This window comes from Opisthocomus hoazin, chromosome 13, assembly GCF_030867145.1.
Source record: "Opisthocomus hoazin isolate bOpiHoa1 chromosome 13, bOpiHoa1.hap1, whole genome shotgun sequence".
Lineage (NCBI taxonomy): Eukaryota > Metazoa > Chordata > Aves > Opisthocomiformes > Opisthocomidae > Opisthocomus > Opisthocomus hoazin.
The window spans coordinates 17,620,354-17,633,191 of record NC_134426.1 but is presented as its reverse complement, the minus strand read 5'-3'; the positions used below and the strand labels follow the sequence as shown (position 1 = coordinate 17,633,191).

Sequence of the window (12,838 nt, the reverse complement as noted above, 5' to 3'; positions counted from 1 at the left end):
TTAAACACAATACTTCTTTCGATTTCTGCTTAGCTTAGAAAACCTGAACAAACAACTAAACAAATAACCCCGAACAACAACAACAACAAAGGCCAATAAAAATTTGGACAGAGTTAGATGCCCCTGTTGTAACATCCTTGGGGACCGTCAGCTATGTGTTGAAAATACTGCCTCGCTGTACCTGAAATACTGAAATTCAGTCCTGTGCTTCCCAGTCTCAAAGATACTGGATACAAATTGAAAAAAGCCAGATTAACATATGAAGCCAGCAATAAGTTTGCGTGTTACTGCGTTTGGTTTGGTTTTGGACTAGAGTTGTACTTATTTTTCCTTATGTGATGCAGAGGAGGAAACTGCCGTGATAGCATCCTGCCATGTATTGTGTCGGTGAACGTAACTAAAACAATTCTGGTCTGTGTCTTTGGTAACAGATGCTGGAGTGTGCAGGCGTGGTGGTGTAGTTCCCCAGCAGTTATTTTATTTGACAGGCTGTCTTTCTTTAGGGTAATGAAAACAACAGTAGCCTGGATTTTTTTGTTATATTACCTTCCATCTGAGCAGTACTAAGCTTCTTTCCTTTGAATGCTATTTTCTGGAGACTGTCATTTTCCATTTTATAGGTCAGAGAAACTGTGGTCGAGTTGGCTTGAACGACCTAGTCTAGATCACGTGACCGTTCTGGAATCTGTTAACATATCAGGAATAGACATAAGATTTCTCAGTGCTGTTCTTTGGGGTGGTTTTTTTTTTCCATTAGACCAGATAACTGTATAAACCATGCAGTGACTGGTTTCTGCCTCTGCTTTCAGGCACAAGGTTTTCAAACAGCGTTGTGTTGCTGGCTCCAGCCGTCCACCAACGATAAATCAACCAGGATTCAGTGTGGGAACATCATCATCTTCATCATTGCCACCTCCCGCCTCTTCAAAGCACAAAACAACAGAGAGACAGGAAAAAGGAGAGAAACTGCAAAAAAGGCCTATGATGCCATTTCACCATCGGCCCTCTGTGACTGAAGAGCTATGCATGGAGCAGGATGCGTCGGGGCAGAAACTGGGATTAGCAGGAATGGAGCCCTCTTTGGAAGTCCCTAATTCCAGAAAATACGAGAAGCCGCTATCTATACCTGCTAGAAATCCAAGCAAGCAAATGAATATGAATCCTATGGATTCACCCCATTCCCCTACTTCCCCCCTGCCTCCCACGCTCAGCCCCCAGCCGAGAGGCCAAGAAGCAGAGAATCTGGACCCCCCTTCCGTCCCTGTAAACCCAGCGCTCTATGGCAGCGGGCTGGAGCTGCAGCCGCTGCCCAGCTTGGACGATAGGACGGTCCTTGTTGGACAGAGGTTACCTCTGATGGCAGAGGTCAGTGAGACAGCATTATACTGTGGGATAATTCAGAACAATGAGTCAGTGGATATGTGGAGGACCTACAGTGTCCCATCAAGTGACGATCCAGAGTTCAGGCCGCCAGACCTTCCGTGTGAGAGATATGATGCCAAGATGGAAATAAACTCAGACAGCACTGCACTGAAAAGGTAAGAGTGCAGACTGATCCCAGTGGTGGCTTTATTGAATTATAAGCATAACCAAACTCTGTTTTCAGCTGAAACTGAAATCAGTAGAAGGCTTCGCTGTAACATCGAAGATGATGTATGCTGGAGATAATGTTAACTACTCAAATAGAAATGTACTATTGTCATATGCCTTATTTTATGCCTTATTTTTTCCATATCTGGCTTTCCATTGGACACTGTAAGAACAGATAAACCTTTCTGTAAACTTTATCACAGTAATTTGAGCAAGTGTAAGAGTTTTATTGAGGTTATATCTTTTGAAAATCTGTGTTTAGTTATGCAGCTTTCCAGCTACATAAATGCTTGGTTTCGAGTGAAATTCTGTTTGTGGCACTGTAGAGGCACTTCAGTGTGGTTTGTCCAGTTGTGTGGGTTTAAAATTGCACTGTACCATGCCTTCTGTAAGCAGTAGCTCATACTATATTATGCAATAATACTGCTTTTTAGTAAACCCACTGTCGGATCTTTGAAATTGATAGAAGCTTTACTGTTAACTTCAGTCTGTGTGGGACTGAAATTGAAAACCCTAACAGTCTCCCTGGTCTGTACACAGAAATGGTACTTGTAAATGTTACTTTAGAAAAACTACAGTTAGCATACAGTGTCTTCTGTATGTCTTCTACAGGAACTACCTAAATTTTAAGGAATTTTTAGCGCGCTCATATTTTTTTTGAACATGGATTTTCTTTTATGCAAAGATATTTATTTTTTTTTTTTTAACTTTAGCATAAGAATTTTAATTAATTTTATGCCAGCCTAAGAATTACTTCTACATTCTGACAATACATAGAAAAAATGTGCCAACAAGAGTACTTCATGAAAATGTATAAGCTAAAATTAATTGAGGAAGAATTTTTGAGTTATGACAGCATTGATTTTGGTAATTACAATGGAGTTTGCTAGGCTGCAAAGGTTATGTGTACTTCAAAGTGTTTTGATGTGTATAGTGACAAGATTAATTCTTTTTTCATTGCCCCAGAGTAGTTCTTAATACAGTAAGATGTTTAATACTAAATGGAGGCAGATGCATCCTTTATTTGAGGAAAAAACATATTTCTGATACATCAGGGAGGATGGAGTGGGAGATGGGCTGTATTGGGGTGTGACAGCTACAGAGGTTAAGAGCTGTTAGTTTTCTTTGCTGTAAAAGGTATGTTTGTTTTATTTCATGATGGCTCTGTTTGCTTGTTTATTTTTACTTTCAGGCTCTTAGCACAACCTAATAAACGGTTTAAGATTTTGGAAGAGCAGAAACCAGTGCAGACACTGAACTATCTTGACCCCTTGCCTCTAATACAACAACCTGGAGACGGCTTGGGAGATACTAGTGATCCTTACACTTTTGAAGATGGTGATATAAAGTACAGCTTCACTGGCAATAAAAAATGCAAACTTGGGGCTGAGAAAGATCCTCTGAAAAAGATCAAGGTAACATGTAAATCCAGAGTCTCTATCATTAATGTTTTTATTGGACTTACAGTACTGTAGTACAGTATTTGCTCTACAGCTCTCAGGAAGACACAAGCCTGTTCCACAGATCAAAATCAGAGACATTGTGCATTTCTTTCCTGCACTGGCTCACGAGAAAAAACTTCATTGCACTATGGTATTTTTGAGGGGTTATTTGCTGGCATCCCTCTGAACCTGTTTGTATATGAAAACTCTGCTGTTGCATGGAATGCTTCCTGGTTATATATATTCAGCTAGGCCAGCAGCAGGTTCCAGGTTCAAGCTAAGAAATAAAATATTCTGAGCCTTATATTCACTCATAGAGATGAAAGAATTTGCTGGCCTTTTTTTTTTTTTCTTCCTTTCTTTCTTCAGCTTGACATGTGACCTAACTGCAAAGCTTAGGTATCTCCAGCCCAAGTTTATTTTTCTTCCCTTGGGTGCAAAAGTAGTGAAGCCTCCTGCTGAGAGGATTTGTGGCAGGGACGCTGTCTTGGTTTGAACATTTCCTTAGAGGTGTTCTTCCATATGTGAAAGAAAATAATTTGATGGCCATTCTTTGGTCATCACCTGCCCTGTATGCATGATACTTCTTACATATCTTATTTGTTATGGAGCTGTTTTGTTGTCTGGCGACTCACTCATTTGCTCTTGTGTGGGTAGCCACCACGCTTACAATTCTAGAAGATGTGTTTTCCAGAGAAATTGAGGAGGCTAATTATCTGTACTGGCTATCAGAGTTAACTGATGTATATGGAATCCTTTGTAAATCATACACAATGTTATTTCGTCTTTCTCCTGATACCTAGATAAACAGCAGACAACTGTGTTCTTTTCCCTTTCTTTTTTTGTTTCTCAAAAACATTTGATCCAGAGCCCTGAATTTGGCTTGATGTAGGAAAACAGTTGTTCTTATGTAACTTAAATTAACATCCGTTAAAAACTCTTGGATTTTTTTGTATAGTCAGAAGATGGAATTGGTACCAAGGAAATCCCCGCAACAGGTCATTCTACACCAGTTCCTGATGGAAAAGATGCCATGTCTATTTTCAGTTCTGCTCCTAAGACTGGTGAGTAAAAGCTTTTTAATTAGCTCTGCAGAGCAAAAATACTCAAAACTATGCAGTAAAATCTGAAAGGAAAAATCAGGTACTAAACATTCTACTGTAGCCTGGGAGCCGTAGACAGCTCCTAAGATGGAGAAACTTGGTTCTGCTTCTCCTTTTTGTAATAACATCATTATTTAATTTTTTCAGAAGATTAAAGTTGAGCAGTAACTACCTTCATTCTTTCCCAAATGACCTTCAATGCTTGCTTAAAACCTGACAGCAAGGCTATTTCTAGGCTGCATGATAGAAAAGGGGCCTCAGTGATTCTTGCTTGTCCCCTGTTTAGAGTGAGAATTAAAATTGAAAAAAGGCAATTTTCTGTTTAACTTTGCTCCGATTTTTCATGTGTTTTTCCCTTTTTTTTTTTTTTGATAGATACCCGGCAAGACAATGCTGCGGGCCGAGTAGGCTCTGGTAGCCTCACACAGGTGACGGATCTGGCTCCATCTCTTCATGATCTAGATAATATCTTTGATAATTCAGATGAAGATGAGCTTGGTGTAAGTGTTTGTAGGACTGAGTGTTCTGTAGACTAAACCTTGGCCAAAAAAAAGGAGGAGGATGGAATCCTAGTGGGGAGCGATTATGCCTCATTGATAGGAGAGAGATTTTCCAGGTCAGCAAGGTTGAGTTTTAACTAGGAAGAACTGCTAGCATTGAAGCTGATGTTGTGTGACGGCTTTTCAGGCATGAGGAGAGCCTGTGTACAGCTAACATGCTGGCTCAGTCATTGCTCAGGCAGGCCGTAAGAATGCTTCCATAGGTAAAGCAATGGCGTTGCTTTATAAATGCATTACACCTGGTTTCGTGTCCTTAGCTTTTGTCACTATTTTGTGTGTGTTTACTAGTTATGGAAAACGTCCTAGTTTCATTAACTGGTGATTTGTTCCTTTACCTTGCCTGAGAAGCTGCCCAAGGGGAAATAAATTCAACCTTACAGAATTTCAGTAGTTCTCCGAAGCATGTTACTTTCTATTCCTACAAGCAGTTTATTTCAGTGCAAAGAGGAATAGTTGCTGAGTATTAGGAAACACAAAAGGAAAAGCACATTTACATCAATTACAAGGAAAAAAAGTCAAGACACATGCAAAGGCAAAGATTTTAATAATTGCTATTTTTAAGCTTTATCTAATATAGCCACAATGATACAGAAGGTAGGTAATAGGATTTGAAAGTCTGCACTTTTGTACAGTACTTGGCAGTACTTCTCAAGTACACCAGTTTATTTACTGCTTCGCCCTGTTCTGTGGTTCCACACAAACTTCACTTCAGATGTTGCAGCTAATATGCAAATCTACTTGAGGACTGGTCTGTCAAAACAAAAAATGACCTTTTCTTGTGAAGGTGACGTGGACAAACCTGATGATGTGCTGGTCTTAAAGCTTGCACGTCCTGAGCTGTCCCCTGTGGCAGTCTGTTGGTGGCAATCCTACTCTCGCTGTTGTATTCTTGTTATTATCTTAGAGTAGTCCAACCATGGAAGTAAGTGGAGTACTCACCTGAATTTCAAGCTTAGTGTTTGTGATAATATTTTCAATGTAATTTGTGTGTCTATAGATACATGTGCTTATATGTATGTGTCTGGGGCGGGGGGGCGGGTGTAGACAGATCTTTCAGGGACGTTTGTTTGTTTGTTGTAGTGTTGAAAGAGAAGAAAAAGAAAGCCAGGCGCCTTGTAGGGAGCAGAGGGGAGAGTAGAAAAGTACACTTTTTTATTTCTTGTGAAATCTCATTCAGAGGGTTTTCAGGATTTTTAATAGCTTCTGAATTCTAATATTTTGTGTATTTTTTTAATATGGTATGTGGTTATTCTGCTTTTAGGCTGTATCACCAGCTCTTCGGTCATCAAAAATTCCTGCAGTAGGGTCTGAGGAGCGCCCCGTAGGGAAGGATGGTAGAACAGCAGTACCTTACCCACCAAGTAAGTAGCAACAACTGATTGCAGCTTTGTTGACAGTTGAACTCTCCTGATAGCTACCATACTGCCTTTTTGTAGGAGACTTAGAATGTCCCTTTTTCAGGACTAAGAAGTAGTGTACTTATTTTGTTCTGTAATTACCAGATGCCAATATTAAAAGAGGATAAGCAGATTTTAATTAGAACAGTAGATGGTAATACAGACATATATTTTTAATGTGCCTATGGAGATTTGGGATGCTCCTCTTTTGACATTATTGTCTTAGATTGGAAGCATGGGTGGGATTTTTTACAAATCTTCATTTAGAAGCTATCCCCTCTATTCTCAGTTCAGTATTTAATCTAGTTAGTCACTTACACCATTACCGTATCCCTCTTTAAGTATAATCATTGTTCTTTTTAAAGAATTCAAAGAATTTAAAGCTGTGACTTACCAGTTGGCCATTGTAGTGCAACCTGTCTTGGAAGAAAATTGCATTCAGCATTCAACAAATTCATACTCAAATCGGCTTCAGGGTTTAATCTAGATGTAGAAGTGCATGATTAAAATTAAAGAATTAGGTTCTAAGTGAAGACACGTTGTAGACCTTTCACAGATGGTTGTGGTGGATCTGATGCTTGTGCAGACACTACACGTGTACAAGGAAGGCTATAGGAGTGCAGAAAAATCAAGAAATTAAATTTCGTATACTGAAAATGTATGAAACAGATTAAAACAGTAGGGCTTTTTTGTAAGGACTGTGCCAACAACTTTTGGGAATGATAACTGTTAACGCTCAGAGATATATGGGATTTCTTTCTCCTGCAGGTTGTAGCAAGGTGGGGGTTGGTCTCTTTTCCCAAATACCAACTGATAGGACAAGAGGAAATGGCCTCAAGTTGCACCAGAGAAGGTTTAGATTGGATATTAGGAAGAATTTCTTCACGGAAAGGATGATCAGGTGTTGGCACAGGCTGCCTAGGGAAGTGGTGGCATCACCATCCCTGGAGGTATTTAAAGGACGTGGTGCTTAGTGGCATGGTTTGGTGGTGGCCGTGGCAGTGTTCGGTTTACGGTTGGACTCAATGATCTTAAAGCGGTTCTCTAACCGAAATGATTCTATGGTTCTATTTATATAGGTGGCATTTCTCTTGAAATGAAAGAGAAACGTGTAGATGTATGTATGTATGTATGCATGAGAGGAGGAAGGTGAGAATTTTTGGTATGATGCTAACCAGTCAGATTATGAATTACCATTTACTTAGCACTGAGGAGGAAGAATGTTTGATTTTTGTGGCCTCTGTGAGCAGAAACCAAATCTCTCTGCAAATCATTCTTGAATGCCTTCTCATTAACTTCAGCTGGTAATGAGAACAAATTGAGGAGAAGAAGAAAAACAATCTGAAGGAGATGAGTCAGAGTTTTATGGACCCATAAAAGCTATGCTGATTTACTCAAATGTAGAAGCCTGAAGTATACAGAGATTGGATTTTGACAGGTTTAGTTGATCCATAGCTTTTTAAAATATGCAAAGCTTTTTCAAGCATGACACACATGAAAATGAATAATGATAGTTCGCCTGTTGCTGTAGGGTTCTGGGATTTTTTGTAATTAAACTTTTTTTATGAATCTGCACTGCAGAATTTTGCTAACTAGAGTGAACTTGAGTGTGAGAAAATGATACAGTATGGGGCTGTATGAAATAAGTTAAATAGATACACTCCACCCCTGTTTTGTAGCTGTCCCCTTGACACCAGTGGTCGAGGCATAACAGTATCTGCAGGGAGCTGAAACACCTTGTACATCATCAGAAACTCCTACTGACCGCACTGCATTTTAACCTTTCTTCCTGTCCGCCGTTCTCCAGTTTCTAAAGCACACTTCTCTCTGTTGAAAAACAGAGGCAGTAGCTAATCCAGCTGGCATCCTGAAGATTGTATTTCATACTAGCATTGGGTGGAAAATAGGTTTTTTCGTTCTACTGAACCTGTTTCCAACATTAATTTATCCTGTATCAGGACAAGACTAAGGCTGCCTAGGGCTGAGAAGGGGATGGGGGGGGAAGAGCTGGGTGGGAGTAATTCATAGCCCATTATTTACTCTAGTACTCCAGGTTGTGAAAGACTTTGGGTTCAGCTTTAGCTGTTATTACCAACAGAACTCCATTTTGAGACGACTTCACTTACTTGAGTCGTTTCACTTTGTCTAAAGAATTAAATAGACTGGCTGTCTCATCTCTGTGCACAAAAGAAGAAAATTCAGGTTTTGGCTCTGTTAAGGCAGAGTGGAGACACATCTTGAGGTTACAGCATCCTACAGAAATGTCCTGTTAGTGTCTGTGTTCATATACTATATATAATTCTAATTCCATCACTTATTTCTGAATGTTTCAATTTGTTAGTGGGAGTAGTACAATGTTTCACCAGTCTGGGTTTCCACAACGCGGTGTTTCCCAGTCAGAAATCCATCTGTATTTATTTATGAATTTTCCATAATCTTTAGGCTGCAGAAGTTGTTGAAGATAAGTGTGCCTGTGCCCTATCAGCTCGAGTTGGATATGTGTAGAGGAATGGAAATGGAATTGGGCATTTTATCTGTCAGAAAAAATATTTTAAGAAGAGGCATCTATGGGAATTTACCCTCCTTGAATTTGAGTATTTGAATAGTGATTTCACCAGAGAGATGGTTATGTCCAGAGAATATCTGTCCTGATTCAAGTCAGGAAAAGATAGAGTATATTCTGAATTTTAAGCAAGATAAATACGTAAGGTGATAGCTAGAAGGAGAAAGAATGTTGCTGGGGAGAATATATAAGACTTTATTCTGATTTTTGTTTGATTGCATTACACACTATTAAGCATTTCTGTTGGTTTTGTTTGTTTGTTTTTCTTAAGGAGAATATACGATGGATGATTACACTATGTTCACTTCCTGAGAAGTAATTTAGAGATTTTCCTGGCTTACTGTCTTGTGATGCAAAATTATAATTTTGTGGCTTCCTCTGATGCTTGTCACTTTTGGATGCTTGGCAGTCTGATTCTTAAGCAAAATTGTCTGTGTTTGTGTAGCAACACAGTAGCCTGCCTTCTCTTCAGGAGTTACGTTGCTATGGACCAAATGAGACTACAATGACTGCAGGGCAGTGGAAAAATGCAGCTGGGTGCATACTGATTCCAAAAGCCTCCCCTTTCAGGGCTTGGTATCAGCTCTAAAAAAGGGAAGAAACTACTCCTTAGGAACAGTTGCTGGAGTTAACTTTGCATTAATGTCAATTAATCTATTATAAAATATTTTTTGTTCTTGTTAAAATTGTACATAGAATTTGTATTTTTACCAGTTTGTTGTTGCTGCTGAATAATAAGCTTGCAAAGTATCCCTAGGAATTTTTGGAATCAATCTCTAGGATTTAACTTTTTGCCTAGATTTATACCAGTGTCAGAACTCTAGTAGGTCTGTGGAATCTTTGCTAGGTTTTAGCTGATGAAAGAACAACTATTATTGAGTTGGCCTCTTCTGTTTTATTGGATTTCCTTGAGTATTTATATTTTAATGATTAACAATGCCTTATTTCGTCATATTTAGCTGTGGCAGATCTCCAAAGGATGTTCCCAACACCACCTTCTTTAGAACAACACCCTGCCTTCTCCCCGGTAATGAGTTATAAAGATGGAATAAGTTCAGAGACTGTGACTGCCTTGGGAATGATGGAAAGTCCCATGGTCAACATGGTTCCAGCACAGCTTGCTGAGTTTAAAATGGAGGTGGAAGATGGATTAGGTAGCCCTAAACCTGAAGAAATTAAGGTAACATGACAAAGATGTGGTAATTTTGTAATCTCATCTGTCTATGTTTTGATTTTTATAAACAAGTCACATGTAGTGTTTGTAGCAGACTGCTTTGACAAATGTGAACGGGATCCATATAAAGTACATATCAGTCTCTAGCTGGAAAAAAATTCTCCTCTAGTAAAAGAGCTTTTTAATTGTTTCCCTGATTTTAACTATAGGAATTTTTCTTTTTGTAATTTTATGTTTGTAATGCTTTTGGATGCTCTCAAGAAACAAACAGTACTGTACGTGAAATGAGCCCTATACCTAACAGAAAGAATGTGCGTATTTGAAAAAACATCATACTTGTGACTAAGTAGCTGTTAAGTGATTTATTTCTTAGATAATTTTTCTGTAGCACCTTTTATGTATAGGCACTCCTTGCTGCCGATCTCTGGGGCTGCAGCTGGGATAGTCATGCATGTAGAAAGGCTGCCTTTTTCTCTCTGAAATGTTGCCTTTTTTGGTTAGGGTTGAAAGTCTCTGAGAAAGCCCAGGGGTTGAACTTGCTCTGTTTCTTCTTCAGCTGATGTTACTTCACAAGTTTTAAGGCCAGATGGGACCATTCTTATCTGACTTTCTGTATAACACAGGTCAGGTAATGTCACATAGTTACTCCTATATTGAGTCCTATAGTGTATCTGAGTAAAGAACGATTTTTAAATGGGGACTCTGCTGCTGGGTACTAGTACTCACCTCCCCGGCTTTACATATCAAGATGTATCCATTTTTCCATAGCATCACATAAAAGGACTTAACATAAGCACCTAGTGTACATTGGTCTGTATTTCATTGTTCCATCTCTAGCACAGGTTAAGCGGTAGGATAAAGTCATTCTGCCTGCTTGTGTGTATGCTGCATTACTTAACTTTTTGGGCCAATTTTTGTCACTTTTGTCAGAAGTTGTCATTATCATGTTTCCATGCATATAGCCTGAGGGGGGGGGGGGTTATTTAAAAATACACATTTCCTTGTAGAACTACATGTCACCTTGTTCTGGAGCAAGCTCATTTGTACGCAGGTAATAAAAGGGAGCTATACGCTAGAAGTCTGTCTTCCTGGTAGTTGCCAGCCCTTGATTTTACAGCCTAATTCTTCTCCTTCAGGCCCACCCTGTCCCTTATCTGCCACAGCCTGTTCCTTCTATTTCAGCAGCCATTTCTCTCCCCCCCCACACACCTCCCTCCCTCTCATTTTGTGCTCCTGTGAATGTTGGAATTAACTGAAGGCTTCTTTTTAAGCATCTGCACTGCTGAGAGAACTGTACACGTAAAGACACAGCACTTGCAGTTGCATGGACAAGAAGCAGCTATATATCAATAGGAGAACACCGAGATACAAATTTATCTTAGATTGTCAGCTATGAATTAGTAAATTTTCCTGCATGGCAGTATTAGTACGCCTTAGGCAGACTGAAAGTAAAGCCCAGGCAAGCCTCAGGGTGGCTTTCTCCAGAAGAGCGTTCCGTTTTGTCCCTGGGACAGGAGGAAGTCCCTGTCCCTGGGAGGGAGCGAGGCAGCTTGCAGGGATTACGTCTCCCTGTTGCAATGCAGCGTGTCTGGTCGGACCCAAGAGTTACCAGCTCGCAGGGCTGCAAATTAAGCCAGCACCTGTGAAGGGGCTGAGTGGAGAGAGCTTTTACAAACAGATCTGTTGAGAAAGAGACTTTGCAAAGCGAAAGGGAGTTCGTTGTCAGTGTGCCCCTTGCGAGGACAGCTAACCGCCTGGAAAGCCAGGCACGTGGAGCAAGTCTGCTTGGTTATGGCAAGATCTCTTCTTCCTTCTGTCCTAGCTTCATGACTTGAAGGCGCGATGAGGAAAGGCATCTCCTTAGAGGCCTTGCTGGAGTACAGCTGTCCATTGGCCTTGTATAGTTTGTGTATCTACTAATTTTTATACCATTGTAGAAGCTTGAGAGAAGTTTTTTGCAAGGTTTGTAAGACTGCCTTGCCATGGACCTGGCTGGTTTTTTTCTTCTGTTTATGCTGTAAACTATTTGTGTAAGACTAGGATAATTTGGGCCTGGAAAGAAAATCTGTGTTGGAGTTTGCTGAGCTGGAGGTTTTTGAGTGGGAACAGATTTTAGGGCATCACTGATACTGAAGATTTTTTAATCTCCCTCACAACCATTTTAGGAGTATTAGAATACATATTTTAATTCTGCCTGATAACATTTCCAACAGCACAGTTTACTTGCTTCTAAGTGTGTCACACCTGCTCATATACACCAGTGGGGGAAACAAGCACCTAAACCCATTGCTAATCATTTTGAGAACATGTAAGTAGATTTCTTGCGCTGAGTATTCAGCAGGGGAAGGCAGTAATCCACACATTTCTCATCTCTCAATGCTTTACAAGGTGCAAGGGAAAAATGCAAAGATGTAATGAGATGTTAAATACTGAAATTCTGAGAGACTACTGTTACTATGTTATTAATGAGTTTTACTTTGTAGTAGTGCCTCAGAGGGACTAGCTCTTTCCTTCTGAAAGAAACATGGAATAGCTCTAGAAACTCTGGCTGAAGTTCTTGTCATCATTCTCTGCCAACAAACATGACAGTCAATGAAAGTCCAGTTTGACTGGGACTTCATTTATATTTGTATTGAATATCATTTTTACTAGATTTCTTCCATATTTATTTTTAATGCTACATTTCTATTTAATATTTGGTATGTGTAAAGTGTCCACTGTTATTCCTTGGATTAGATTAACCCCCAACGTGGGGGTTATTCAGAGAGGCTGACTGAAGGCACCTGAGGTTTCTTCACACTGTTCCTCAGCCTCTCTCTCCATTGTCAGTGTGGAAGTCTTGGCAAAGATCAGTCTTTTAAGTGCCTAAATGAGGTGCTTAAAGTTAGGTAGTATGAAAATTTCGTAGTACACTGCTCACTTTTCAGACATGGCTTGTCTCAAATGAGTCTAATCTAATTGGGAAACCTGCTGAGATTAAAGTTGTGTAGCATCTCGGCATAACAAGGA

At 39.8% G+C, this 12,838-nt stretch overlaps 1 protein-coding gene across 1 annotated transcript in view; it reads left to right on the top strand.

The window, feature by feature from the left end:
- MED13L (mediator complex subunit 13L) overlaps positions 1 to 12,838 on the top strand; it is a 196,980-nt gene that overhangs the window by 150,747 nt on the left and 33,395 nt on the right. Inside the window, exons 10-15 of the mRNA XM_075434301.1 lie at positions 810 to 1,538; positions 2,783 to 3,005; positions 3,991 to 4,096; positions 4,511 to 4,635; positions 5,957 to 6,056; positions 9,615 to 9,835. Of these exons, the coding sequence (XP_075290416.1) occupies positions 810 to 1,538; positions 2,783 to 3,005; positions 3,991 to 4,096; positions 4,511 to 4,635; positions 5,957 to 6,056; positions 9,615 to 9,835 (1,504 nt within the window). The remainder of the gene's footprint in view (positions 1 to 809; positions 1,539 to 2,782; positions 3,006 to 3,990; positions 4,097 to 4,510; positions 4,636 to 5,956; positions 6,057 to 9,614; positions 9,836 to 12,838) is intronic.